At 47.6% G+C, this 27,589-nt stretch overlaps 1 protein-coding gene across 1 annotated transcript; it reads right to left on the bottom strand.

Moving 5' to 3' along the window:
- Positions 1 to 848: 848 nt before the first annotated feature.
- Positions 849 to 25,164, bottom strand: ATP1B2 (ATPase Na+/K+ transporting subunit beta 2). The gene is made up of 7 exons (XM_063138659.1): positions 24,999 to 25,164; positions 13,070 to 13,198; positions 10,493 to 10,597; positions 7,829 to 8,031; positions 6,765 to 6,821; positions 3,222 to 3,320; positions 849 to 1,535 (listed from the first exon to the last, which is right to left on the bottom strand). The coding sequence occupies exons 1-7, from the start codon at positions 25,108 to 25,110 to the stop codon at positions 1,371 to 1,373; spliced, it is 870 nt and encodes a 289-aa protein (XP_062994729.1). The 5' UTR covers positions 25,111 to 25,164; the 3' UTR covers positions 849 to 1,370.
- Between the last annotated feature and the right edge of the window lie 2,425 nt (positions 25,165 to 27,589).

Raw genomic sequence — 27,589 nt, 5'->3', positions numbered from 1 at the left:
GAACGATGAAGGTTAGACAATTAAGACGGACAAACTGCATTCACCGCTGCCATGCTAGGAATTCAAAATGGCCACCATTCACAAAGAAACCTTTACTTCCGCCATTTTCAAAAGCTGCCTACAATCAAGAAATATGACATGTTACTGCCACATAGAAGAGTCAAAGGGGGGGATGTCTCATTTCTGTCAGCCGTTTTGGGCTCTCGGCACCCATGGCACAATGTTGTGGTGTCAGTTTTGTGTTGTTTAGTAGTCAGGATGGCTACGCCTGTGTTTGGTCACAGCATTCCACAGTATTTAATGGCAGAACCAGCCTGTAACAAAATGGCTGCCATTCCACAGTCAACACAACAACGCTGATAATAGCCGCCATTTTGTTTCTTTATCATGTAGACTAAGCGCAGCTGTTTTGCTTCTTGGCCAACCCAACACGCCTGCCCAACTGGTCGCTTCTTGCCACATGAACAAACGTTGTGCTACGCACGTCTACTCCGAAGCAAGTCCCATTGTGGTCAATGGGGCATACTCCTAGTTAAAACGTGTTTGGGATTGCAGCCAAAACCACCTTTTCCCCTCTTAGCAGCCACAAGCATTTGGGGTGACAATGACAAAATGGCTTCCAACAGTCAACAAGGCGAATCATTAACTTCAGTAGGGCCGAACCCACAGTATTCCTTGTAGAGACTAGGAAAACAAGAAGGCCAACACATTGACAGGTTTGAGAATGCCAAATCTCCTTAACAGAAGCGAGTTTACAGGTTTCCAAGCAGGAGTTAAACTGGTAGAAAATATTGGGTGGGGTGGGAAGCAGAAGGGTGCTGGAAAAGGGGGTATGTGTGTGTGTGTGTGAAAGAGCAGGAAAATACAGAGGATTCAGCAGTACCTTAATTTTTAATATATATAAAAAATATCTATATACATTTATTATTATATTAGGAAATATCTCCAGGGCGGGGTGGAGGGGGAAATCAAGGGAGGGGGTCACAGCCTCTGAGCTCCCCACAGACCATATGTGGGGTGAGACAGGATAAAGCAAGTAATGAGGTTAGAACGAGCCGAAGTAGCATTCCAGACATTGGGATTGGAAAGGAGGAGGCAGGGAAGATGGGGGTGAGTGGTGGGTGGAAGCAAAGCCTTCAGTTTTAGGGTTCAGGGAGCTGGGATTGTCTAATAGCAAAGGTTAGTGACCCTAGGAAGAGCAGCACTGGTCAGGAGAGCCCCCAAATCCCGCACACCCACCATCACCCGCCCTTCCTTCAACATCTATGTGCCAACCGCCCTAAGCTCTGTCCAGACAGCGGACAGAGCCTTAAGGAAAGAGGAGCTTTTGAGGGTGCAAGGGGATGGATGGAGGAAGGACCCAGAGTAGCTTAGTCTTTGTTGACGCGGATCTTGAAAGCCACACGGCCGGCAAACTTGTCCCGCTCGTCGGTTACGGCAATGTTGGCTGCGTTGACCTTGCATTCCACGTAGTGGTCAAAGTTGAACGTGAGGTTGAGGAACTTGACGGCCACAACAGGCTGGGTGTAGTTTACCTGAAGTGGATTGAAAACGGGGAAAAGTCAGAGTGAGGACCAGAGAGGTTAAGAGACAGTCATCATTTTCCACTGCCAGCACCCAGTCAGTCCCCTTAACACAGCCTTCCTTAATCTGGGGCGCTCCAGAGGTGTTGGACTGCATCTCCCAGAATGCCCGGCATTCTGGGAGATGCAGTCCAACACCTCTGGAGCGCCCCTGGTTGAGGAAGGCTGCCTTAACACATAAAGAGGAGTAAAACAGGAGAGGCTCTAAAAGTTAGCCAAAATCTTGGTACAAAGAATCTAGGTCACTACAACCTCATTTAAAACACAGGCATGTCTATCTTTTCGGTTAGGGGTGCAAAGGCTGGTAAGCATCCAAAGCAGACCCAAAGAGGAGAGAAACTTCTCAGGATGCAAAGATTTTATTTGTGGAAAACCCAGAAGCTTTCCACAAATTAAATATTTGCATTTTGAGATGTTTCTCTCTTTTCTTGGGGATGTATTTTTTTATTTTTGTATATTTCATCCAAGTTAATTTAGCTGGCTGGGAATTATAAGAGTTGCAAATCAACATATTTGAGGACACCAGGTTGAGGAGAGCTGCTTTAGTGTTTATATTATTACATTTATTTATTTATTTATTTATTTTATTACATTTATATACCGCCCCACAGCTGAAGCTCTCTGGGCAGTTCACAAAAGCTAAAAACAGTAAACATTAAAAATATACAAAATTTTAAAACCATCAGAGACATAAAAACAACAGTATAAAAACAGCAGCATCCATTTAAAACAAGTTCTGGGGTCCATTAAAAAACGAACTTAGCGTTGTTCAATGCCGTTAAATGCCTGGGAGAAGAGGAAAGTCTTGACCTGGCGCCTGAAAGATAACAATGTTGGCGCCAGGCGAGCCTCATTGGGGAGATCATTCGGCAGTCGGGGGGGGGCACCACTGAAAAGGCCCTCTCCCTTGTTGCCATCCTCCGAGCTTCCCTCAGAGTAGGCACTTGGAGAAGGACCTTACATGTTGAGCACAGTGTACGGGTAGGTTCATGTCGGGAGGGGCGTTCCATCAGGTATTGCGGTCCCAAGCCATGTAAGGCTTCATAGGTTAAAACCAGCACCTTGAATTGGGCTCAGAAACGTATAGGCAGCCAATGCAAGTGGGCCAGAATCCATTTTATCCTCACAACAACCACCCTGTGAAGTAGGTTAGACAGAGTCAGTGACTGGCCCAAAGTCACCCAGTGGGTTTCCATGGCCGAGTGGGGACTAGAACCCGGATCTCCCAACTCCCAGTCCAACACTCTAACCACTACATCACATTGGCTCTTATGTAGGTTTTTGTTCTGTTTAGAAGCAGAGATGGTTTTCCATTTTGGAGAATAGAATTCCGATAGACCAGACGTTGAAATCAGCAATCCTAGGCTCATCTACCCCCACCAAAACATTTCGTCCAAGTGTGCACACACCTTTGCTCTGTCACCCAATCTCTTCCTGTAGCCTTTTAATTAAGGAAGACATCAAGAAATCTACATTGGTGTTAAAGAAGAGGAGGGGAAATGGGACATTTGATCAAGTTCTGTAGGAAATCCCAGCAACCCAGGTTTGGATGGTGGAAATGGGTGAAAAGGAAAGAGGGAATTTCCCAGCATGCACCTGCAGGGGGATGGAGAGACTCCGGAAACAGCTAATACTTACTTGGACTTTTTTGCCATAGTAAGGGAAGTACATTAGGTCAATGTTCCCGTGGGGTGGGAACATTTCAATGTCTCCGAGTTTCTGTGCATCTTCATCTTTCTGAAAGAAGGAAAGAGGAATGTCAAATTACAGATTTAACTTTCCCCCCCTCCCCAACGTACACATACTGGAAGGCAGCCTTCCTTTGCTTCTATCGAACCCATGCCAAACTCACTATTAATAGGGTGACCCTATGAAAAGGAGGACAGGGCTCCTGTATCTTTAAGGGTTGTATTGAAAAGGAAATTTCAGCAGGGGTCATTTGTATATATGGGGAACCTGGTGAAATTTCCTCTTTATCACAACAGTTCAAGCTGTAGGTGCCCTGCCCTCTTTTGAATCTGGTCACTCTAGTATAGCTCCTGCAGCTTTAACTGTAGTGATGAAGAGGGAATTTCACCAGGTTTTCCATTTATATGTATTTATTTATTTATTTATTTAATTTATTTATTACATTTTTATACCACCCAATAGCCGAAGCTCTCTGGGCGGTTCACATATATACAAATGACCCCTGCTGAAATTCCCTTTTCTATGCAACTGTTCAAGATACAGGAGCCCGGTCCTCCTTTTCATATGGTCACCCTACTATTAATGACCATAAACACCTTTATTCCCATGGGTAAGTTATTCACCTGCTCCGCCCTCCGCCCTCCTGCCATTAACTGCGTACATTGAGTGCCCAAGATGGGATCCCCTTGCCCAGGCCCAAACCCCATCCAACATTTGTTCTTACGAGAATTTCTTCCTGACGATTTTTTTTCTTTTGATGATGGAAATGTAGTGGGAAAAGACAGATTGAACGAATGAGTAAATGAAGAGAGGAGGATGGTGGGAGAGAAAACAGAAATGAAAAGAAAAAAACAATGAAAAGACATGAGAGCACTCTTCAAATACTTGAAAGGTTGTCACACAGAGGAGGGCCAGAATCTCATCTCAATCATCCCAGAGTGCAGGACACGGAATAACGGGCTCAAGTTAAAGGAAGCCAGATTCCAGCTGGACATCAGGAAAAACTTCCTGATTGTTAGAGCAGTACGACAATGGATCCAGTGACCTAGGGAGGTTGTGGGCTCTCCCACACTAGAGGCCTTCAAGAGGCAGCTGGACAACCACCTGTCAGGGATGCTGTAGGGTGGATTCCTGCATTGAGCAGGGGGTTGGACTCGATGGCCTTGTAGGCCCCTTCCAACTCTGCTATTCTATGATTCTAAGAAGGTAAAAGGAATGAGCAGAAGCAATGAATAAAAAGGGCCGTATGTTTTCTGCAACTGCACCATCCAAATCAGAATTTTAGACTCAAGCACACAATCTATGAGAACCCCAGCTGCCAGAAATTAAACAAAAATCATGATTCTAGTCCTTCAAGGCTATGAAGATAGTCAATGCATGGATGCATTCAAGCCTGGTAATAATCCCAGAAGGTTGGGGAGGGGGTGAGTGGGTGGGTAGCAGAATTCCCAGTATTTTGATAAGGAAGACAGCCAAATGTCAAGTATAGCTCACACACCCTTCTGCTTCACTAAGTCCGTAGCTAGACCTAAGGTTTATCCCAGGATCATCCCGGGTTCGTCCCTGCCTGAGCGCTGGATGCCCTGTGTGGCACTTAGATGAACAGGTTTGACCCCAGGACAATCCTGGGATAAACCTTAGGTCTAGCTACGGCCTAAGGGAACCAGAACCCCCTCCCCAAAATGAAAAGAAAAAGACATTGGTTCCATTTGTCTGATTTACAGGTATCAAACGTCATCTTTCCTTCGTGCAGGAATTTTTGAGCCCAGAATATACACACACCCCTTCTTGATGAATGAAGGGCTACTTTCGGGGGAGACAACGGAAAAGGGAGAAGCTGACATTTGAGTGACTCCAGGGGTATTTATGTCTATTGACAACATATCAAAACTGTTTGGAACCACAAGACTGGGAGTTCATTAAAAAAAGTTTTCTAATAATTATATTCTTAGCAGATAAAAGGCAGCAGCAACTAACCTTGTCCAGGAAGTCAGTTTACTGAGACATCTTTTAGAATACCAAACAATAATGCAGCTCCCTTAGGGAAACAGATATTCTTGACAGCATGACACCCATTAAGAGATACTGAGGGCCAAACCAGTCATTACTTTAGATCTCCCTTGCTGTGGGCCCAATCCAGATTGGAATCCCCACATGCCTGCAATTTCTTTTGCAAAATAGTGAACAAAAAAGCTGATGGATCACTATTTTGCACAAAAACAAAAATCTTCTCAGGCCCATAACAAGAGAGTGGGTGGTTAAATGCACCTTCCCCCATGCCAAGACCCCAATGGGAATCAGGGATCCAGCGTCTACTCTAAAGTAAGGATGAAAGGTGGATTTGACTAGCACTTATGTCTTTAAAGTAATGTCTGTTTTGGCCCAGAATGAGTTTTCCAGACACATGGAAAACACCGAGCTGAAAGCTACTTGCTAGGTGTTCGCCAACAGTATCTGGGAACCGCGTTTCTGAAATATTTGTAGTTGAATGGAGGAGAATGGAGTCAAAGGAATTAGTTTCCGCTATCTCTATTGGTCATACATATTGAAAGGGATTGGTGTGGGTGGACAAGGTATTGCTAGAGAGGGAAGTAGGGTTAGAGGAGGCACATAGTAGATGAAAATCATAGGGTCTAGTTTAGGATCAGAACTGCTAGTTCTCCCAAAAGCAAGGCAAGCTGAGCAGCTTAGTGGAATGCAGGACTCCCACGCTCTATCACTGGGCATGCCTACACCATGCTGATCGCGAGATCCTCCCCCTCAGTCCACACACGCTGTGTGACGTCCCGGGAGGACGGAGGACGTTGCGCCCGCCATTTTTTTTAAAAAAGGGAAAGGCGCTGGAGCGCACCTGCGCGAAAGTACATGTTTAAAAAAAAAGGCCCTGACCCCGCTCCCCACGGGCACGGAGCGCTTGAAGAGCTCCGTGCCCTGTGCCTGGTTCGCAGCTCCTCACATCTACTTGTGAGGAGCCGGGACGAAACTGGGACGGCCACCCACTCGTCCCGCGGTCTTGGGATGATCCCGAGACTGCGGGGAAAACCGGGATAAAAGCCGACCCTGATATCCCAGGGAAATGGAGGGATCTTTCCTCCCTGCTCCCGGGATCCCCTGTGCGTCATGTGGATGCACAGGGATGATCCCGGGGCGATCCCTGGGATAAGGCATCGTCTAGACATGCCCACTGTCTTCTGGAGCAAAGTAGAATCTACGAAAGCAGGGAAAGCGAGAGTAATACCTCCTGGGTTCTACAATCCACTACACAGTACGTCTCCAAACAACTCTAGTTCGATCCTCTAATGTTTTGGCGAGATAAGCCCTTACCTCATGCTTGGCCCAGAATCTCTGAACGCACAGAATATTTTTTTTTCCAAGAGAAAAGGAGGTAAGAGACAGTGGAGTGTTAATAGTATGAAGTAGGTGAATGGCAAAAGACGGAGAGACAAGAGATGGAGAAGGGAAATCTACATGGAAGAGGTTCGAAGACTTTACCTTTGCCATGCAAGAGATATTCACGGTCTTGTTCTCTCCTGCGTAGAAGTTGATGACCTGCAAAGAGAATATGGGGGAAGGAAGGGGTTTAGTACTGCAAATTGGCCTTCACACACATTTCTTATCCCTCCCCTGCCCTCCACCCCAAATGGCTGAGCATTGTGGGTGGCAACACCATCAGCAGAAAGAGAAGGTGCTGTTTGCCTCACTATAGGAAGGACTGACACTTCTGTCTTCAATACACTCTGAGCCAGGAGTCAGCCGCTAGAAGTCTTTAATGCTAAACGTGCCCACTCCTGGAGGAGGGCAGCTTGTCCCCTCCAAATGGCCAAGCTAGAGATCAAAGAGGCAAGGAAGATGTGGCAACCATCATGTCAGAAGCAGCCTCAAAATGCAGGCCCACTGCCCTCCTCTGAAAACGCTCCAAGGATGCAGACAAGCTGGAGTGTGTTCAGAGGAGGGCAACCAGGATGATCAGGGGTCTGGAAACAAAGCCCTATGAAGAGAGACTGAAAGAACTGGGCATGTTTAGCCTGGAGAAGAGAAGATTGAGGGGAGACATGAGAGCACTCTTCCAATACTTAAAAGGTTGTCACACAGAGGAGGGCCAGGATCCTCCCAGAGTGCAGGACACGGAATAACGGGCTCAAGTTAAAGGAAGCCAGATTCCAGCTGGACATCAGGAAAAACTTCCTGGCTGTTAGAGCAGTATGACAATGGAACCAGTTACCTAGGGAGGTTGTGGGCTCTCTCACCCTAGAGGCCTTCAAGAGGCAGCTGGACAGCCATCTGTCAGGGATGCTTTAGGGTGGATTCCTGCCTTGAGCAGGGGGTTGGACTCGATGGCCTTAAGAGGCCCCTTCCAACGCTACGATTCTATGATTCTATTCATGCCACAAAATGCCTTTTAATGAATATTAGTTGTCGGCCAGGGTCTATAAGCATTTAGGATTAAGCCGTCTGAGCAGCCTCTGGGCAAGTGACAGGATCCATTTTATGAGTTCTCAGGACTGGGGACAGGACCCACAATTCCCAGCTCCCAATGCCACATCCGGTCAACCTACCCGGTTCAGTTTGACCAGGATGCAAGGGCGCCCCTCCCGGTAGCCGTAGGTGGTGTCATTGAGGCCCGAGCAGTCCTTCAACTCCGTGCGGTTGAACTGGCAAGCTCTTTTGGGGTAGTTCGGCACCCCGTTGTCCGGCTGCTCGTTGTAGCGCCCTGGGTGGCAGAACTCATTGGTGGCCACTTGCCTGGAATTGTTGTAAGCTACAAAAGGAGAGTAAAAGAAGCAATGGCAGGTTCTTTGCATGCAGAAGGATGCAGGGGTGATACTCCTGGCATCTCCAGTTAAAAGGATGGATGTAGGCCATGGGAATAAGCCCTATTTCTGCCCAAGACCCTGCCTGAGAGGTAAGACAATAATGACAAATAGTCCGACTCGGTCTCAGACATCTTGCCCTATTCTTACGACTTCCGGAAGAGGGAGAGTGGCCATCCAAGAATCACTGTGCTCCCGAAAGCACTTTTTGGCATAACTGCGCCCATGCCCCGCTCGGTCCCCAATGGATTGTGTACTGGTCTCCAAATCACTAAATCTCAGCTCCCCATTAGTACAAGGTATCTTTTAGAAGAGGGCTGTCAACACTCTTTCCCCCAAGGGATGAATCGTAGAAGCTCATGGGCTCCACATTCCAGAGCTGAGCCAAAGGCAAAAAGGAGTCTAGCTAAAGATAAAAGTCGTGGGGCAAAAAGGCCGGCGTATATTAGCTTGAAGTCCTTCCCAGCAGTAGCCAAGTCTTAGGAGACACATTTCAACCTTTTAGGATGGTTTTGCACCTCACCCAAGGCTTTATATACTCGGGAAACTTCCCCCCCCCTTTTTTAAAGGGTTTTAAAAGAACACACACTCTTCCGTGAAGACAGAAAAGGTCTTCTTATGCCTAGTCTCAAATCCTCTCCTACACAAATTCCTTATCTTGAATCATTGACGAAAGTGAACATGACCCTTAATTTTCCATGAAGAAACAGTTATACAAGGTGAACTTCAAATGGCAGGTAGAAATAGGTTCCAAATCACGTGATATAGCTTCCTAATCACGTGAGGTACTGGTTCCTCTCTATTCGGCCCTGGTTATGCCTCATCTAGAGTATTGCGTCCAGTTCTGGGCTCCACAATTCAAGAAGGACGCAGACAAGCTGGAGCGTGTTCAGAGGAGGGCAACCAGGATGATCAGGGGTCTGGAAACAAAGCCCTATGAGGAGGGACTGAAAGAACTGGGCAGGTTTAGCCTGGAGAAGAGAAGATGGAGGGGAGACCTGATAGCACTCTTCAAGGACTTGAAAGGTTGTCACAGAGGAGGGCCAGGATCTCTTCTTGATCCTCCCAGAGTGCAGGACACTGAATAACGGGCTCAAGTTCCAGGAAGCCAGATTACGGCTGGACATCAGGAAAAACTTCCTGACTGTGAGAGCAGTATGACAATGGAACCAGTTACCTAGGGATGTTGTGGGCTCTCCCACACTTGAGGCCTTCAAGAGGCAGCTGGACAAACACCTGTCAGGGATGCTTTAGGGTGGATTCCTGCCTTGAGCAAGGGGTTGGACTCGATGGCCTTGTAGGCCCCTTCCAACTCTGCTATTCTATGATTCTATGATTCTAGGTACATAAGAAAAGCCTCCTCTGTTTTGTCTTTCAGCACCTGCTATTCAAAGGTATATTGCCTCTGAACCTGGATGTTCCACTGAGCTAGGATAGGTAAATTTATCCTCTGTCAGATTGTCTGATCTGTCTTAAAGGTATCTAATCCAGTGACCTTGACCATGTCTTGTGGCAACCAGCTCCCTAAGTTAATTAGATGTTCAATGATGAAGGGATAATAAGGCCTGGCAAAAAATAATTTAAAAGGACTGCAGCTTCTCTGGGGTGCCTAGAATTAAAGTAGAATCAAAAATTCATTCTGCTACTCAAGATCAAACAAGTTCATTTATCTTAATGAGTTGCGGGCGGGGGGGAGGGTTGATATACATGTTCAGAATCATATCTTTGAAGCACTATCCAGATGAACTGCTTCTGAAAACTCTTTGTTTCTTTTTCTAACAGTTGAAAAACATGAATTAATTGTCCAGATGTGTATCGAGCACAGATCAAAAGAGGCTAAAATCCAGCCCATGAATGCATGGAAACAATGAACACACCAATAATAATAATTTCCATTTTAATAGCTAGAGTTTGGTTTTAAAGACAACAACAGCCCAAATATCTTAAGCCAAATATATTATGCATCTCAGTGGTTCGGAGCTCAGTCTATCACCTGACATAGCAGACCTGGGTGGGCCTCACCTCTAGTGAAGAATACCTGAATGATTATTTTAACTACATCAGATTGTACAAAAGGAGGGGGAAATTCTCAGCAAAAATCATAAGTTGAAGAAACTCACATATAGTTTAAAAGGCACTGCTAGGTTTCATACCGGAGGGAGTTCCACTGGTTGATGTACCATGTTTTCACACTCACCACCACCTGGGGCTTTAGCTGGTGTTCTTCAGATAGGTTGGACTGCAACTCCCATCATTCCCAGGCAGCACGGCCAATGCCAGTTGCAGTCCAACATCTCCAAGCTCCAGGTTGTGGGAGGACGGGGTACGGGTATTGCAGAGGCAGGGAATTACTCCTCACAGTATCACTTGGTGGAAAGGTCTAAATAGGCCACCCTGCCTATTACTTACCATCCAAAAAGGAATTTAGCATCCTCACATAATTCTCCCAAGACTCGGTGTTGGTGACATTGTAGGTGATATCTAGAGCTTCTGTCTTAGGGCGAATCATCATCCCTGAGCCAGGGGAGAGGGGAGAGGAAAAAGAGAAAAGAAAACAAACAAATTAATTAAGGAGTCCCAGCTATCCAGTCCGATCACCTCCCCGGGTGGACAAAAGGTTTATCTACCATATTTCTTCGATTCTAGGTGCGTCTTAGAATCGCGGGTGCGTTTATTATTTCTTAGAATCAAAGCTTTTTTTCTGTTGGTGGTACTGAAATTAGTGTGCGTCTTACAATCGATGGCGTCTTAGAATCGAAGAAATACGGTATTTCTCTCTCTCTCTCTCTCTCTCTCTGGCATCTCTCTGCAAATCCGCTTGGGACAAAAACAACAGCAATTGTCCCCGCGGTGTGGCTGAATGTGTGTCTCAAGCACTGAATGAGTGAACAGCCTCCAGAGGATAACAACGTGAGATCAGTTTGCAGGATTGGACCTGCCATTTCACACATGTAAGTTTCAGTCAGCAATCAATGGCCATGCCATGTGTGGATGCACCCTTAACTATGGCTTTAAAAGGGGGTTGAATAAATTCCTGGAAAAGGCTGTCAATGGCTACTAGACCTGATGGTTGTGTGCTATCTCCAGTATTCGAGGCAGTAAGCCTGTGTGCACCAGTTGCTGGGGAACATGGGTGGGAGGGTGCTGTTGCACCATGTCCTGCTCGTTCATCCCTGGCCGATGGCTGGTTGTCCACTGTGTGAACAGAGTGTTGGACTAGACGGACCCTTGGTCTGATCCAGCATCAGGGCTCTTCTGATGTTCTTAACTACTGGGCATTAAAGTGATTTTCAGGGAGGTGGAAGGAGAAGACATTGCCGACGCCTTATAAAGGTGGAAGGTTGAGGATACCCCTAAAAGCTGACTCCTCAGACTGCTCAGGAATGGAAACCTTTCCCATTAAATATAGGACAATGAGGTCTAGCTATCCAAGATTTGTGGCCTTGGGTTTTTAAGTGAGGCAAAGTACAGTGATTCTGGTACAAGCTGTTCAGGGAGGCAATGGAATCGTCATAAAGCACAGAACATTCCACTCCAAGGCCACAAGGTCAGACTAGATGACCTCAAGAGATACCTCTTCCACAACAAGCTAAAATCAAATATAGGAGATGTCTCCCAAATGGTTAAGCTGCTTTTAAAACCAGTTTGGCTGGAAAGGCACACAGGCTAAAGGGCATTTCTGTGCTACAAACGTCCACTGGTTTTATATGTCACTTTTTAAATGCCGTGGGTTACCCCAAAGACTCTCAGGAACTGCAGTTCAGTGAGGACGATGAGACTGGTCTGCTAGAGGAACTCAGAAAAACAAATCCCAGGAGCCTCTGGAAAGAGGAAGCCACGTCGACTTCAGTTTTAAGCCTCTCTCGCCGTTGCCCCTCTCGCACGGCTGATGAAGTCCAAACGCTGCTTTGATGCTGCAAAGACGACGATTTCTCAAGCCTCCTCTCTGTCCGTTTGGACTTTCCTCCTCGAAACCCAACAAACCAGCCTCATCCTGCCCTTCCTGAATCTCTGCTAATGCCTGATTCTTCCCAACCCCAATTGGGGCTTATCTGGATTGAGGCATTTGCTTGTGCCATTAGTTCTCAGAAGGCACAGCAAGTTTGACCTGATATTTCATAGAACAGCAGAGTTGGAAGGGGCCTACAAGGAACGACAATGGACTCAGTTCCCTAGGGAGGTTGTGGGCTCTCCCACCCTAGAGGCATTGAAGAGGCAGCTGGACAACCATCTGTCAGGGATGCTTTAGGGTGGATTCCTGCATTGAGCACCGCCCAGAGAGCTTCGGCTATTGGGCGGTATAAAACTGTAATAAATAAATAAATAAATAAAATTGAGCAGGGGGTTGGACTCCATGGCCTTGTAGGTCCCTTCCAACTCTGCTATTCTATGATTCTTTGAACATGGCCAACGCTACCTGAGTAGCCCTAGCTAGTCTCTGTACATGTCTACCAGCCTTCTCCAACCTGATGTCCTCCAGATCTATGCAAGTGTCTAGGCTTAAGCCCCTGCACCTCTCTATAGACCCCAAACCTGCCGGCTCCTGAGCTTCGCCCGGCAGTTTCCATCAGAGGTCGGGGTTTAAGCATCCAACAAAACAAGATGGTAAAATGAATCACTTCTGGATGCAGGTGGGAATTTGGTTTCTTTCTGCACTGACATTTGGGGGGACATTCAAAAACGACCCACCCCACACCTGCAGTCTGAAGGGCTGCAGTTCATTTTACCGCCTTGCTGCCTATTAAGTCCCAGCTTCATCAATGTACAGGGCCTGGCGCACCCCTAGCACTAAGGGGCCTGTGTGGGACACCACTGCAGCCATCCGACAGCAGGCCAAGCACATCACCAGAGGACACGCATCATACATGTCCGCCCAAGACATGGCCATCTCAAAGGGAGTTTCCGAAAAAGGTAGGCCAGACCCTTTCTCCTGCACATCGAGTCAGGACTGACGGGGGAGGAAGAGAGCAGAACCCAAAGCCTTACCTGGGACAGAGAGACGGTCCTGGTACTTGGGGATGAAGGGATCCACCGTTTGCAGCATTACCCACATCGTGAGTGTGAAGAGGGCGGTGAGGAAGCCATAGAACACCAGGTAGAAGAGCAGGATGAGTGCTGCAGGAGGGGAAGGCAGAGGAGAGACCAAATTCAGGGAGAGAACCAGACAGTGGAGCGATACAAAACCCCATCAGTGCAGCGAAATTCTTACTCAGACTTGCTCTGCTCTGCTCTGCCTCCTCCCTCTTCATCAGGCACCCTTCAGTAAACCTTGGAACAGAATTAACAAGCCTAGATGCCCCCCTCACACAAAAGGGCCCCTAGAAAGGACCCCTACTAAGTACTGCCAACAAAGCCCTATGAAGAGAGACTGAAAGAACTGGGCAGGTTTAGCCTGGAGAAGAGAAGATGGAGGGGAGACATGAGAGCGCTCTTCAAATACTTGAAAGGTTGTCACACAGAGGAGGGCCAGGATCTCTTCTCGATCCTCCCAGAGTGCAGGACACGGAATAACGGGCTCAAGTTCCAGGAAGCCAGATTCCAGCTGGACATCAGGAAAAACTTCCTGACTGTTAGAGCAGTATGACAATGGAATCAGTTGCCTGGTGAGGTTGTGGGCTCTCCCACCCTAGAGGCCTTCAAGAGGCAGCTGGACAACCATCTGTCAGGGATGCTTTAGGGTGGATTCCTGCATTGAGCAGGGTGTTGGACTCGATGGCCTTGTAGGCCCCTTCCAACTCTGCTGTTCTATGATTCTACTGCCAACAAAACCCAACAGTTGGCCAATGTGTGTGAACAAAACGCTGGACTAGATGGACCCTTGGGCTGATCCAGCCCCAGGGCTCTTCCTGTGTTCTTAGGTTGTCTCTTGCCCCAAAAGGCCCCTCCTACACAGTGGTGTGATGGAGCCAGGCGCCCAGGGACGAAACACCTGCACTTTTTTTATTATTTGTGGGGATGCTGACTGTCTCTGCCCCCCCCCCCTTCAGATCTGGGAGTGGGGTGTCCTCTGAGCTGAGCTGCAATCTTCACAGCAGCCTCAGGGGAAATGAATTTTCCCAACAACAATATATCGCTCCCTATTGTAATACAAAATATTTGGGGAGGGCCGCCCCCCACCCCCTTGGACTTGAATAGGCAATTAAGTCCATTTGTCTTGCAAAATACCCACTCCTGGGTAGGGTTCAAACTGCTAGAACTGGTTTGACAATCTGCATCCACACAGCTGGCTGAATATTTGGACTCTCCTTGAGGGCGCGGCTATGGGATGAGGGAGTGTCCGCATTTCCAAATGTACCACTGATCCTATACCTGAGTAGGGGGCAATTTGGTGCCTTCCAGATGTTTTGGAAGCCCCATCCACCACAGCCAATGGACAGGGATGATGGAAGTTGTAGTCCAAAGCATCTGGAGGGCCTCAGGTTGTTTAATCCTGCTATATTAAGAACATAAGAAGAGCCCTGATGCTGGGTCAGAACAAGGGTCCATCTAGTCCAGCACTCTGTTCACACAGGGGCCAACCAGCCGTCGGCCAGGGACCAACAAAGCAGGACATGGTGCAACAGCACCCTCCTGCCCATGTTCCCCAGCAACTGGCGCACACAGGCTTACTGCCTCAAATACTGAAGGTACCACACAACCATCAGGGCTAGTAGCCCTGGATAGCCTTTGCCTGCAGGATTTTCTCCAACCCCCTTTTAAAGCCATCCAAATGGGTGGCCATCACTACATCTTGTGGCAGTGAGTTCCATAATTTAACTATGCCCTGTGTGAAGAAGTCCTTCCTTTTATTTGTCCTGGATCCCCCACCAAAACATGCATACCTTTTTCTTCAATTCTTCCCCCACCCCACCTTTGCTCCTTGGCAGCAGACTCGCAAGATGCAAGGGCTTTGTGCCAATTTAATTAGATGATTGAAGAAAAGGAAACCTGAGCTTCTCTCCCTACGCACACAACCTCTAGATATCCCAAGTGGTTCATGAGGAGGGCAGCTGACCTCTCCATGGCAGCAACACTTCAGGGATAGGAAATTAAAAGACCGCCGCGTCAAACACCCGTACCCACCCCCTAACTCCTACCCACCCTCTCTTCTTTGGTACTCCATTAGAGTGGGGATTCTGTCTGCACCTAGGAGACATGCTGGGGGTGTCGTGCTTGGATATAGGGGACCAGGTTTCCAGAGTTCTCTGGGAGAGGGGACACTTTCACCAACATCTAGAGAAGTTTGCCAAAAGCTGAATGCGCACACAGCTGCAAAACTGGGCCAGAGAGTACAGCCCAGTGGTTAGCCTGGAGCCTGGGGTCATCCCATGAAGCTGATTGGTGGGAGATCCAGGACCAATAAAAGGAAGTGCATAGTTAAATTATGGAACTCACTTCCTAATGGCCACCCGTTTGGATGGCATTAAAAGGGGGTTGGATAAATTCCTGGAGGAGAAGGCTACCCATGGCTCCTAGCCCTGATGGCTATGTGCTGCCGCCAGTATCTGAGGCTAGAAGCCTGTGTGCACCAGTTGCCGGGGATCTTGGGTGGGAGGGTGCTGTTGCACCATGTCCTTCTTTGTGGGTCCCTGGCCGATGGCTGGTTGGCCATTGTGTGTGAACAGAGGGCTGGACGAGATGGACCCTTGGTCTGATCCAGCAGGGCTCTTCTTATGTTCTTATGTTCAATGCCATAACCTGCGTGGCTCAGACACGAAACATCGTGGAACCACGAAGCTACCCGCGCAAGCGGGCCTTCCCTTACACACTGCCCACGCAAGCATAGCAGCATGTGGCGAAAGGTCCCAGAGAGCAGGAAGTCTTTCTAGGGCTCTGTACACTTCTTGGTTTCAAGTGTGGAGAATGGAGTCAGGGTGTGTGCAAAACCAAGGGACCAAATCTGGAAAAGGCTGCAACGGAAAGGATTTGGGACAGGGCTACCAGAAAGACCACTTTCTCCCATACACACCTGCCTGGGGGCGGCCTTTCTCTTGGTACCACCACTAGGGTGACCATCTGAAACGGAGGACAGGGCTCCTGTATCTTTAACAGTTGCATAGAAAAGGGAATTTCAGCAGGTGTCATTTGTATATAGGGAGAACCTGGAGAAATTCCCTCTTCATCACAACAGTTAAAGGTGCAGGAGCTATGCTAGAGTGACCAGATTTAAAAGAGGGCAGGGCTCCTGCAGCTTTAACTGTTGTGATGAAGAGGGAATTTCACCAGGTTCTCCCTATACTGCAGGAGCCCTGCCCTCTTTTGTATCGGGTCACTCTAGCTGTACTTTAGCAGCTTTAACTGTTGTGATGAAGACAGGATTTCACCAAGTGCTGCAGGCATACAAATGACACCTGCTGAAATTCCCTTTTCAATACAACTTTTAAACATACATCTCGCTCCTGGCTTCTTGAGTGAAGGTCAAACTCTTGCACTCCCGTGGTCATCCCTGACACATTTGCCACCCTCAATTTCCAAACACAGTTTCCTTCAACATGGCTTCTTATGTGCCAACCATAAGAGTACCCACTTTGCCATCCAAGGGGTAACTAAGCAGCGATTCCCTCTCCTACTGAGCTGAGATGCAACTCTCATCTACCAATAAACTGCATCCCTGCTCCAAATTGCATCCTACTCACCCCTTTCCCTCACAATGTATGCTTCTTTTTAATAAATGAAGAACCTACATAATAAATATGAATATAGCCTTTCCGCACCCTCTATATCCCATTCTCCTAGGTGAAGAGGCAGAGTTATCTTGGGTCCCCCGGAGCAGCAAAAGAAGGAAAGGAAAGGAACCTCTCGTGCAAGCACTGAGTCATTACTGACTCTTGGAGGGACGCCAGCTGTCGCTGACGTTTTCTTGGCAGGCCTTATAGCGGGGTGGTTTGCCGTTGCCTTCCCCGGCCTTAATTACCTTTCCCGCGGCTAACTGGGTACTCATTTTACCGACCTCGGGAGGATGGAAGGCTGAGTCGACCCAAGCCAGCTGCCTGAAACCAGCTTCCTCTGGGATCGAACTCAGGCCGTGGGGAGAGTTTCAGCTGCAGAAACTGCTGCTTTACCGCTCTGCACCACACGAGGCTCAGCCAAAGAAGACTTATCCCTAATATTTGCTGCTCACACCAGCTTGAACTACAAATAGTTATTTTCACCTACTACTAGATGAATACATGTAGTTGTCTAGGGTGACCCTATGAAAAGGGTCTCCTGTATCTTTAACAGTAATGTAGAAAAGGGAATTTCAGCAGGTGTCATTGGTATATACGGAGAACCTGGTGAAATTCCTTCTTCATCACAACAGTTAAAGCTGCAGGAGCTATACTAGAGTGACCAGATTTAAAAGAGGTTCTCCCTATATACAAATGACACCTGCTGAAATTCCCTTTTCAATACAACTGTTAGATACAGGAGCCCTGTCCACCTTTCCACAGGGTCACCCTAAAGTTCTCCCAACTCCTCCCTCTCAGTAGTACTCTCTATACCTAATTTATGCTTCTTTCCACCTAATTTAAATGCAGAATAACCTTCTTGTGCCTCTCTCTCTCTCTGTGATCAATAGTTAGCAAGCCTGCATTCTGGTTTTGGCAGCTACAGCCTAAGAATGCCAGAATGTGTACTCAAGTCATAAACTTCTGTAGGCATTCATGACTACTTGGGAGAAAAATCCAGGAGAGCAAAGGTTAACAGCTCCCAGGGTATCCCACTGGAATCCTACTACAAGCATGCAGGTATGTGTTGTAAAGGCACCTGCTTTTTTATTCTGATAAGCCAACAATTAAAAGGGGAGAAGGAGGGAGATGAAGTCTACCTACCATAACCCTAAAGGTGTTTTTAATCTAGGCTCAGTTAATTTGTGTAAAACAAACTTCTAAGAGACAATAAAGGCTACCTACAAATAAAGGCTACCTACAATAAAGGCTACCTACAAAACCTCATTGCAGATACTATAGAAGCATTGCTTTTGGATTTGTAATGATTTTTAAAGGAAAAACATTTCCCCATATTGGAAAAAAGCTGGGACATCAGAATTCTGAATAGTTTCTTCACTAGCATTATCCTGTTGTTTTCTAAAGAGAGACAACAGTTCCACGTCTGTTCTTCCGGGGACAATTTTTGTGGGTGGGGGGGCAGGCTGGGCTTCAAAATCTCTTTTTCTTCTTCCCCATCTCCAGCAGAGATAGCTAGGAATATTTATTCATTGAGCACCTTTACACTATAGAAAGACAAGAGGCGAGATCAAAGAGTATACAATCTAAAATGAGACTTCCCCAATTCCCATCATCCCTATGCTGCCTGGGGATAATGGGAGTTATATTCCTACACAACTGGACAACATCAGGTTGCAGAAATCCGATTTAAACTTTGACAGTGTGGAAAGAATGCAAAGGGACAGGAAAAGCAATTCTACCATCCTAGAAAATTCCAGAAGAAAGGCAGCTTGGCAAAGGTTGTGCACTATGTGTATTTATTTAAGTTCTCAGTCACTTACAGCTAGAGTGTTAATCATCAATAAAAGAAGTCTTTAATCAGTTGAAAGTCCCTATAAAATGTGGAGGTGACAGAGAGAGCAACTTTTTAGCCACTCAGCTAATCTGTAGCATAAATCTTCGTGGTAAAGGCACAAAGAAATACTGGTGACAACATGATGTTAAAATTGAGTAAAGTTGTCTTCTGTACAGGCTGTTTTACAAGCTCCTTTTTTTAAAAAAACAACAACTGCCCATTTAATCTACCTGGAACCAAGTTTGGGACCTCAGCTTGGTTGTATCAGAGCTGCTCTCTAGAATTACACAGGGTTTACTCAAGGTTTACACCTGGATCTAGTAGGGCATGCCAGCTTTCCCCACACACAGTCCCTTTGTGAAAATAACAGGTTATGTTAACACCAAGGTGACTCTTGAGTTTAACGTCAGCAAACCTTTCCATCACATTGCAATTACTGAAGTAGGCAATTATTGCCGCTTTGCATATTGGAGAACTGAGGCTAACAGGAAGTGAGTAGTTGCCAAGCCCCAATCTGTGGGCACGGAGGTATTTGACCCAGGCCTTGAGACCCAATTTGAAACACCTTAATTCAATGTAGGCCATACAATTGAGAAATAGACCCGAACCCGGACACTATAGATTAATTGTGGGTTAAACCACCCATAATTAACCTATAATTAGGTTAAACCCCTGACCCTGGGTTCGGATGTCCCATAGCAACCTCCAATTAGCCCGGCTGGAGATGAGTATGTAAAATGGTGGCGGAACATGCCAGCATGGGCTGCAGCAAATCTTGGCTTAATTAATTAACCCTCAAATGGCTGCCATTTGTGCGAAGGAGCCCATAGCCTATTGAAATGAACCCTGAGCCTGGAAGAATACTCCGAGGGAAGCTCGGAGGATGGCAACAAGGGAGAGGGCCTTTTCGGTGGTTCCCCCCCACACACACTATGGAATGATCTCCCCGATGAGGCTCGCCTGGCGCCAACATTGTTATCTTGTCGGCGCCAGGTCAAGTCTTTTCTCTTCTCCCAGGCATTTTAACAGCATTTAACAACGTTAAGTTTGTTTTTAATGGACCCCAGAATTGTTGTTTTTAAATGGATACTGTTGTTTTTATACCGTTTTTTATGTTTTTGATGGTTTTTAAATTTTGTATACTTTTTAATGTTTACTATTTTTAATTGTTGTAAACCGACCAGAGAGCTTCGGCTGTGGGGCGGTATATAAATGTAATAAAATAAATAAAATAAATAAAGAGTAAGGAAGGGAGAAGCAGCCCCAGGCGGTGAACGGAACAAAGCTTCAAACTTGTATGCAAAACTAATTTATTGAAAGGCCGGGAAGGTCCCAGGTTTGATCCCAGAGACAGCCGTCTCCAGGGAGGGCAGGAAAAGTTACTGCCAGTCAGTGTCGACAATATTGGGCTAGGTGGACCCGGGGTCTGACTCAGTAAAAGGCAGCCTCCCAAATTGTCCCATGTGTTTTTGTTGCAATAAATAATAATTGCCTGCCAGGCAATTCAGGGTCAAGAGTAAACCTGTGGTAACCTCATTGTAAATTTTAAAAGACACCCCCGCCCCCCATGAACGTTAACAACCTTCAGGTGTTAAAATAAGCCACTTCTTGCAAATTCCTGGCAGCTTGCACATCCTTTGGGGCTTGGTGTAAACCCTGAGTAAGTTCTGTGTTGATTTTCAAAAGACTAAAAAGCTCCTTGGGCGCTTGGTGTAAACCCTGAGTAAGTTCTGTGTTGATTTTCAAAAGACTAAAAAGCTCCTTGGGGGCTTGGTGTAAACCCTGAGTAAGTTCTGTGTTGATTTTCAAAAGACTAAAAAGCTCCTTTGGGGCTTGGTGTAAACCCTGAGTAAGTTCTGTGTTGATTTTCAAAAGACTAAAAAGCTCCAATCCAGCCAGATACTTTTTAAAATCAACCTTCCCCCCCCAGCCCACGCACGCCTTTCAGATGCGTTGTAGACCAGTACCCTTCATTCCCTGCCATTGGCCAATGTCTGCTGAGAGTGATGGGAATTGCAGTCTGGGCACATCCGAACACAGGTCACCCCCCTCCCAAGTACATTTTTTCCTTCCTGCATCACCCGTCCTGAAGGAACAGGCAAAACACCTTGCAGGCCCAAGCTGTGAAGCTTCAGCTCATCACACATTAACCCCAGAAACCTTGGGCTTTGGAAGACGGAGGAGGAGGAGGCTGACACTAATCCCCGTTTGCGTCCTTCCTGCGTGCCTCCCTCACACACGCAGGGCTGGGCCAACCAACAGCACACTCCTTGTGACCGCATGAACGGCAGCAGAAATCAGTCTGCGAGATAATGGGGTGTCTCCCCACCATCACCCCTAAATTATCCACACTTTTTTTTTTTTTTAGCCTTCAACTCTACCTTTTGGCACCTGCCTGAAATCTCCATCTTCATTCAATTTTTAACCGCCGGCAAGAGAACTGCCCTGTCTTTGCTACACCAGGGAGGCCTCACCCCTTTCTCGAAATCTTCCAGACCGCTCCAGATAACCAGGCCGAGGAGGGGCCGATGGGAAGAAAACCTTCCTCAAGCTCTTCTTTTGTGCTAAAGCAGCCTTCCTCAACCTGGGGCGCTCCAGATGTGTTGGACTGCATCTCCCAGAATGCCCCAGCCATCCTGGCTGGGGCATTCTGGGAGATGCAGTCCAACACATCTGGAGCGCCCCAGGTTGAGGAAGGCTGCGCTAAAGTCTCCCGCCAAACTCTTACTTGTGCCAACGGCCGGCAACCCGGATATCCCCTGCGGCAACCATCCGGGGGTTCATGGGTGGCATGGGGATCTGGTCCCCTGCCCTTTAGAAGACCCGTTGGGGCATTGGGGAGGCAACCAGGTGCCCTCCAGGTGTTTTGAACTGCAACCCCCACCATTCCCAACCATTTGCCCACGCTGGCAGGGGATGACGGGGTACATAGTGCAAAACATCTGGAACGCGCCAGGCCAACTGTTTCTCAACACTTGAATCCTTTCTCCGGTCCATAAAAAAGGCTTTTCGATGCGAATGGGAAGCAAAATGGGGCACCCCGAACATCGCGTGCCCTTTCTCGCTCCATTAAGCGCCCTCCCCCTTCTGCTGGCCAGCGCCATCTCCCTTGCCAGCTGCATAAAACCGGGCCAAACATGCGCCAACCGCCCCCCCCCCTCTCTCTCTGCAGTGCCAAAGCGAACTGAACCCTAACCCCTGCCAAACTGAGTAGGAAGCCTACAAAATACAGCCAGGTTTTGGCCTATTTTCTTCTCTCCCCACCCTGAATCAGAATCAGCTACTGCAGTGAGTTTGGGGGTGAGGTGGGGGATGGGGGGGGCAGCATGCTTCTGCAGCAAAGTGACAAGCCAGGCTCAAAAGAGCTCTTCTGGCAACCTTCCCACCCATCCTCCCTCCCTCCTCCGCAACCACAAAATCACCAACACACACACACACACACACACACACAAACGAGTTAAAGAGCCTACAAAGCAAAAGGAGACATAAATTGTAATAAAACACAGAGGCCTCCTTTGGAAGGGACTGTTGAGGCAGCACTGTTTCAGCCCCAAAGCCCTCCCTCCATCCCCCCCCCCCCCCGTACACACACACACACACACACACACACACACACACAGAGCTAGGGAGCAAAAGGCCTGATCCAGACAGACAGACAGATGCAGCATTTTCTTTCCAGCACAGAAATATATTGGCAATGCGGAATGGTGGAGGTGGAGAAGAGAAAGTTGTAAGGAATTGGGGGGCAGAGGAGACCACATTTGCAGAGGGGGGGGGGATGACGGGGGTGGGGGGCAGAGAAGCTACCAGCTTCGCAAAATAATTTTACCCACAGGTACATTTGGAGCAAGGCCACCTACTGCCAAGTTCTGCAGGCTTCTCGGTTTGCAATGCGGCATAACCAAAGGTTGGATTCCTCTCCTGTTAGAATTCCTGCCCCCCCCCCAAATATCCTGATCTTTCCTTCAATCTTCCCCTCCTGAGACCGCTCATCCGCTCCGTTACCAGGCTGAAGCACTATCATGCTGGACAAGACCCTCTCCTTCCCCTACCCCACCCCAAATCGTACTCCTTGGCAACCCTCGGCAGGCAATTTGGGTGACATGGTAGGTAATATTATGGGGTGGGGGGGTGGAATCAAAACTTGGGGAGGGTAGAAGGATTGCCGTTCAAGGATCAGCAATGGCAGCTCTAAGAAGACAAGGCCCAGTTTGTGGGGTGATGCTTGGACAAGGAACCGAAAATATCCCGAAAATATCGGTGGGGAGGGGGGAGAGAACTGTCAATTCAGTTTGCAGATTAAGCAGGTCTAACAATTGAAGGGGAGGATCCGTGGATCAAAGCAGGTTTGGTGCATGCACCATAGAATTTGAGGGGGGGGCATGCAGAGACTTTAACATGTGTATATTTGAGTGGAGCTTGAAGGGGTTTGCAAAGAAACGGTGTATTGAAAGATGGATATTTTAAATTCAGGACAAAACAGAAGCTGCAGCCAGTGAAGCCCACCCCCACCCCACCCCCTCTGGTGCTGGAGGTGGGGGGGGGCTTGTTGACAGACCGGGCAGGCAGTGGGGGGGAAGGGGCTTTCAGGCCAACTCAGCAGAAGGAAAATAATGACCTACTTTTCATTCTGCTTGGCGGCGGTAGCAACAGAACCTTTCACTGCATCAATATTAAAACTGGGGGGGTGGAGAGAGGAAGGAGAGACCACCCTCCCCAAAAACATTAGCATCAAGAAACAGAGAGCCTCATATAACCTTAGACAGCTTCATGACACCCCCACTCTAATCATCCCCATGCAGAAGAATGATCACTGCGGACCACAAACCCCCCATCCTAAAGAAAATCCAGGCCTATGTTCCGTTCACATGAAGACCCGTAAGCTATGTGGAAACCCCTCACCCCTATTAACCTATCATTCCTCTCTATCTTTCCTCCCCCCCCCCCCATCATTTTCTACTCCCTTAATATTCAAATTATCTCTCATTCTGGGCAAACCCACCCCCCATCTGTAATGATGCAATAGCCCTGATAAATCAGCCTCCATCCCAAATTCAGCACCCCCAGGATTTTATTTTCTCTTTGATATACATTGTTTTAGTCTCCCCCCCCCCCCAATTTCCTCAGCGGCTTCCTTCTCTCCTTTCAAAGTAGTGTTCCGTAGCTCTTTAAATGTCCCCCCCCAATTCCCCCCCCTCAAATCCGCCATTCTCAATTCCCTGCAAAGGAGTTGCGGCAAAAAACCCCCCCAAATGGTTTTAAAGAAGGGAGTGGGTGCACCAGGATTGCATCCAACCCTTTCTCCCCTCATTCAGCAATTGTTATTTTTCAAAGGGTTTTTTTCTTCTTTAGCAAATGTCACACGGCCCCTCCATGAATACACCTTCTAGAACATGACAAAATCCAGATCCTTCACGTCCCCCCTCCCTTTAAATCAAAGATCCTACAAATGCATCCCACAAATGCAGTCTGGGTGCCCCCAGTAAACTCATAGGATACCACATTTTGCTTTCCGGACCTGGGTGCGGGGGGGGGGCAGTAGTGTGTGTGTGTTTTTTAGTTTTAGTGCTAGTTTTTGCCATGGTGTGCTTCTTGGGGGGGGGGGGGAGAGCTGCAATCTAAAGACCCACAAAATCCCCTTTTAAAGAAGGCTTGAATCACCACCCCACTCCTGTTCGAAAGGATAATTTTTAAGAGCGGGGGGGGGGGACATTATTAGGATGTCAGAGTTCCTTATTTCTCTCCACCCATCTACAATCTATAAATTCACACACACACAGCACAAAATAAAATACATCATCTCCGCCTCTCCAGCCCTGTATTACTCAAGGTCCGCATAGATGCCATTTTCACGGATGCTCTTAACAGCCCCCCCTAATGAATACAGCCCCCCTTCTAGAACCGTATCTTCCATCACGGTTCCGTAGGTCCCCCCTCCTTTATAAAGCCCCCCCCCCAGCCTCTCTGCCTCCTCCGGGAAAAAACTCATTCCTTCCTTCCTCCCCCCCCCCCCGGCAAACACTCTCCTGTTTAACTAATAGAAGAACCTCCCTTACATAACGCTCCAAAAGAGCCCCCCCTCTTTAAAAAATAAATAAAGCACCACCCTTCATAATCTCTGGGGCAAACAATATTAATCTCTCTCTCTCCAAAAAGAGGCTGCCTTGAACTCCCAGTTTATTTCCCTCCCCCCCCCAACCCGATCTCCCCCAAATAATCCCTCTTTCAGGCCCCTGACCCCCCCATCCCCAGCCTCCACTAATCCCCCCCTTTAAATAATCCCCCTCGGCTAGAGAGAAGTCCTTGAACTATCTTGTCACTAAATCCTCACAGCCTAAAGATGCAGCAGTAGGTTCCCCCCCCCCCATCGCCGCCTCCTTTGCTTTGATCTGCTGTGCCCCCCCCGGGGTGGGGAGACGGAAGCGAGACTCACCCCAACTGCTGCCGGTGCGCCCCATAAACTGATGCGTCCGGGGGTTCCAGATGAATTCTTTCCACTCCGTCATGACCTGCCCGCAGGTCTTCTTTTCCTTCTCGACGGCCATGGTGCGAAAATGGGGAGGGGGGGCGTGAGAAGCTTAAAGGGGGGGGCAGCAGATCCTGGTTGGGGGGAGCTGCTAAGAAGCGGGGAGGGTGAACTTCGGAGCCCTCCGGGAAGGAAGGAAGGAAGAAAAAGAGGAGGAGATGGACGGACGGACGGATGGATGGATGCAGGAGCCACCTGGGGAAAGGTGCGCGCAAGAGAAGGCAGCGAAGATGCTCAAGGTGGATCCTCTGGTGCGAAGGAAGAGAAGGCAGGCAAGGAGACCGGGCTCGTATTTATCACTCTCCCCACCTCCCTCGCCCCGCCTCCTGCCCGCTGGGCTCCGCCCCTCTCCATGTCTATGCAAATACCATCTCCTCCAAGCCTGCCCAACCTGGACGTGTCTTTCCCCCACCCCCGCCCCCTCTTCCTTTCCCCATTGAGGCTTTTCCCAATGGGCAGGCGGCCTTAAAGAGATATACCACACCAGGCGCAGGAAAAGAATCATAGAATCATTGAATAGCAGAGTTGGAAGGGGCCTACAAGGCCATCCAGTCCAACCCCCAACTGTAAGGGATGCTTTAGGGTGGATTCCTGCATTGAGGAGGGGGTTGGACTCGATGGCCTTGTAGGCCCCTTCCAACTCTGCTGTTCTATGATTCTATGATTCAATGCAGGAATCCACCCTAAAGCATCCCTGACAGGTGGTTGTCCAGCTGCCTCTTGAAGGCCTCTAGTGTGGGAGAGCCCACAACCTCCCTAGGGAACTGGTTCCATTGTCCTACTGCTCTAACAGTCAGGAAGGCTTTCCTGATGTCCAGCCAGAATTTGGCTTCCTTTAACTTGAGCCCATTATTCCATGTCCTGCGCTCTGGGAGGCTCGAGAAGAGATCCTGGCCCTCCTCTGTGGGACAACCTTTTAAGTATTATTATTTATTATTTATTTATTTTATTTTATTACATTTTTATACCACCCAGCAGCCGAAGCTCTCTGGGTGGTTCACAAAAATTAAAACCATTAGGAACATAATAAAACATCCAACAAGCTAAAAACCCAAATACAAAATACAATATAAAAAGCACAAAATACAATATAAAAAGTATTTGAAGAGTGCCATCATGTCTCCCCTCACTCTTCTCTTCTCCAGGCTAAACATGCCCAGTTCTTTCAGCCTCTCTTCATGGGGCTTTGTTTCCAGACCCCTGATCATCCTGGTTGCCCTCCTCTGAACACGCTCCAGCTTGTCTGCGTCCTTGAATTGTGGAGCCCAGAACTGTCCACAAGATTTCCACCAGCCTTTTGCAACCTGGCACTCTCCAGATTTTGTTATATTTTATTTATTACAGAACTTTTATCCCACCCTTTAGCTAAAAAAGAAGGGGGGGAAGAAAGGCCCTCAAGGCGGCATACAAAAATAATTCATTCAACAGTCCCTGCCCACAGGGTTACAATCTAAAAAACATGACACTAAAGGAAAGGGGATTGGGAGGGAGGAGGAGAAAAAAAATAGCTGAACTATTACATTGATATCCCACCTTTTTTCCTCTTGCATGATCCTCCTCTACCACATTTTATCCTCACAACAACCCTGTTAGGTGGGTTAGGCTGAGAGGCAGAGACAGGCCCAAAATCACCCGGTGAGCTTTACGGCTAAGTGGGGACTAGAACCCAGATCTCCCGAGTCTGAGTCCGACACTCTAACCATGACATATTTTATTTTAAGTTTAGGTTCTTATTTATTTATTTATTTAAAACATTTATATCCCGCCCTATATCAATAAGATCTCAGGGCGGGGTACAAATAAAAGCATACAGTATAAAACAGTAAATATACACAGCTCAAAACAAATTAAACCATAAACCAAGTTAAAACAATATATAATTTAAAAGCAGCAAAACTATTAAAACAGTTAAAACAATGTGCCAACTTAGTGAATTCAACCATTAAAAGCTTTGTTAAAAAGCCGTGTTTTCACTTGGCGTCGGAATAAAATCAGCGTTGGCACCAGTCGGGCCTCCAAGGGGAGGGCAGTCCACATTATTGTTGTTAGATGCCTTGAGCACAATTGCCCTGGTGGAAAGGGTGTGTGTGTAAATAAAATAAATACATAAATGTAACCCCACATCATCTTCAGGCAGGAGGTGATGGGATTGTAGTCGGTTTAAGGAAGTCTGGTTTAGATGTGTTTTTTCCAGAGATGCTGCATCCCTTGTCCCAAGGGAAAGAGTGTTCCTGGGCATAGGCAGAGGGCCTTTCCCATGCCACAGAATCCAGGTAACGTGTTTTTGGTTTGTATGTTGGTTGGTTTGTTTAAGTGCTCAGTGAGGCTTTCTAGGGTTCAAAAAAGTAGGGTATAAGTATCTATAATGCAATGAAACCATAAACTTGCTCCCCCCCCCACTGATTTATTTATTTATTTATTTATTACATCTATATACTGCCCCATAGCCGAAGCTCTCTGGACGGTTTTCAACAGTTAAAAATGGTAAACATTAAAAG

Source organism: Elgaria multicarinata, chromosome 11 (assembly GCF_023053635.1).
Source record: "Elgaria multicarinata webbii isolate HBS135686 ecotype San Diego chromosome 11, rElgMul1.1.pri, whole genome shotgun sequence".
In the NCBI taxonomy this organism is placed as follows: domain Eukaryota; kingdom Metazoa; phylum Chordata; class Lepidosauria; order Squamata; family Anguidae; genus Elgaria; species Elgaria multicarinata.
Note: the sequence above shows the minus strand (reverse complement) of the source record. Positions and strands in the feature narration are given on the sequence as shown.

What these genes read in the sequence shown, in the direction of transcription:
- ATP1B2 (XM_063138659.1), bottom strand. Translation starts at nt 25,110, where the DNA reads ATGGCCGTCGAGAAGGAAAAGAAGACCTGCGGGCAGGTCATGACGGAG. An exon ending in GCGCACCGGCAGCAGTTGGG is followed by an intron (nt 13,199 to 24,998) that starts GTGAGTCTCGCT and finishes CCCCTCCTGCAG; the next exon opens with CACTCATCCTGCTCTTCTAC. An exon ending in GCTAAATTCCTTTTTGGATG is followed by an intron (nt 8,032 to 10,492) that starts GTAAGTAATAGG and finishes CTCCTTTTGTAG; the next exon opens with CTTACAACAATTCCAGGCAA.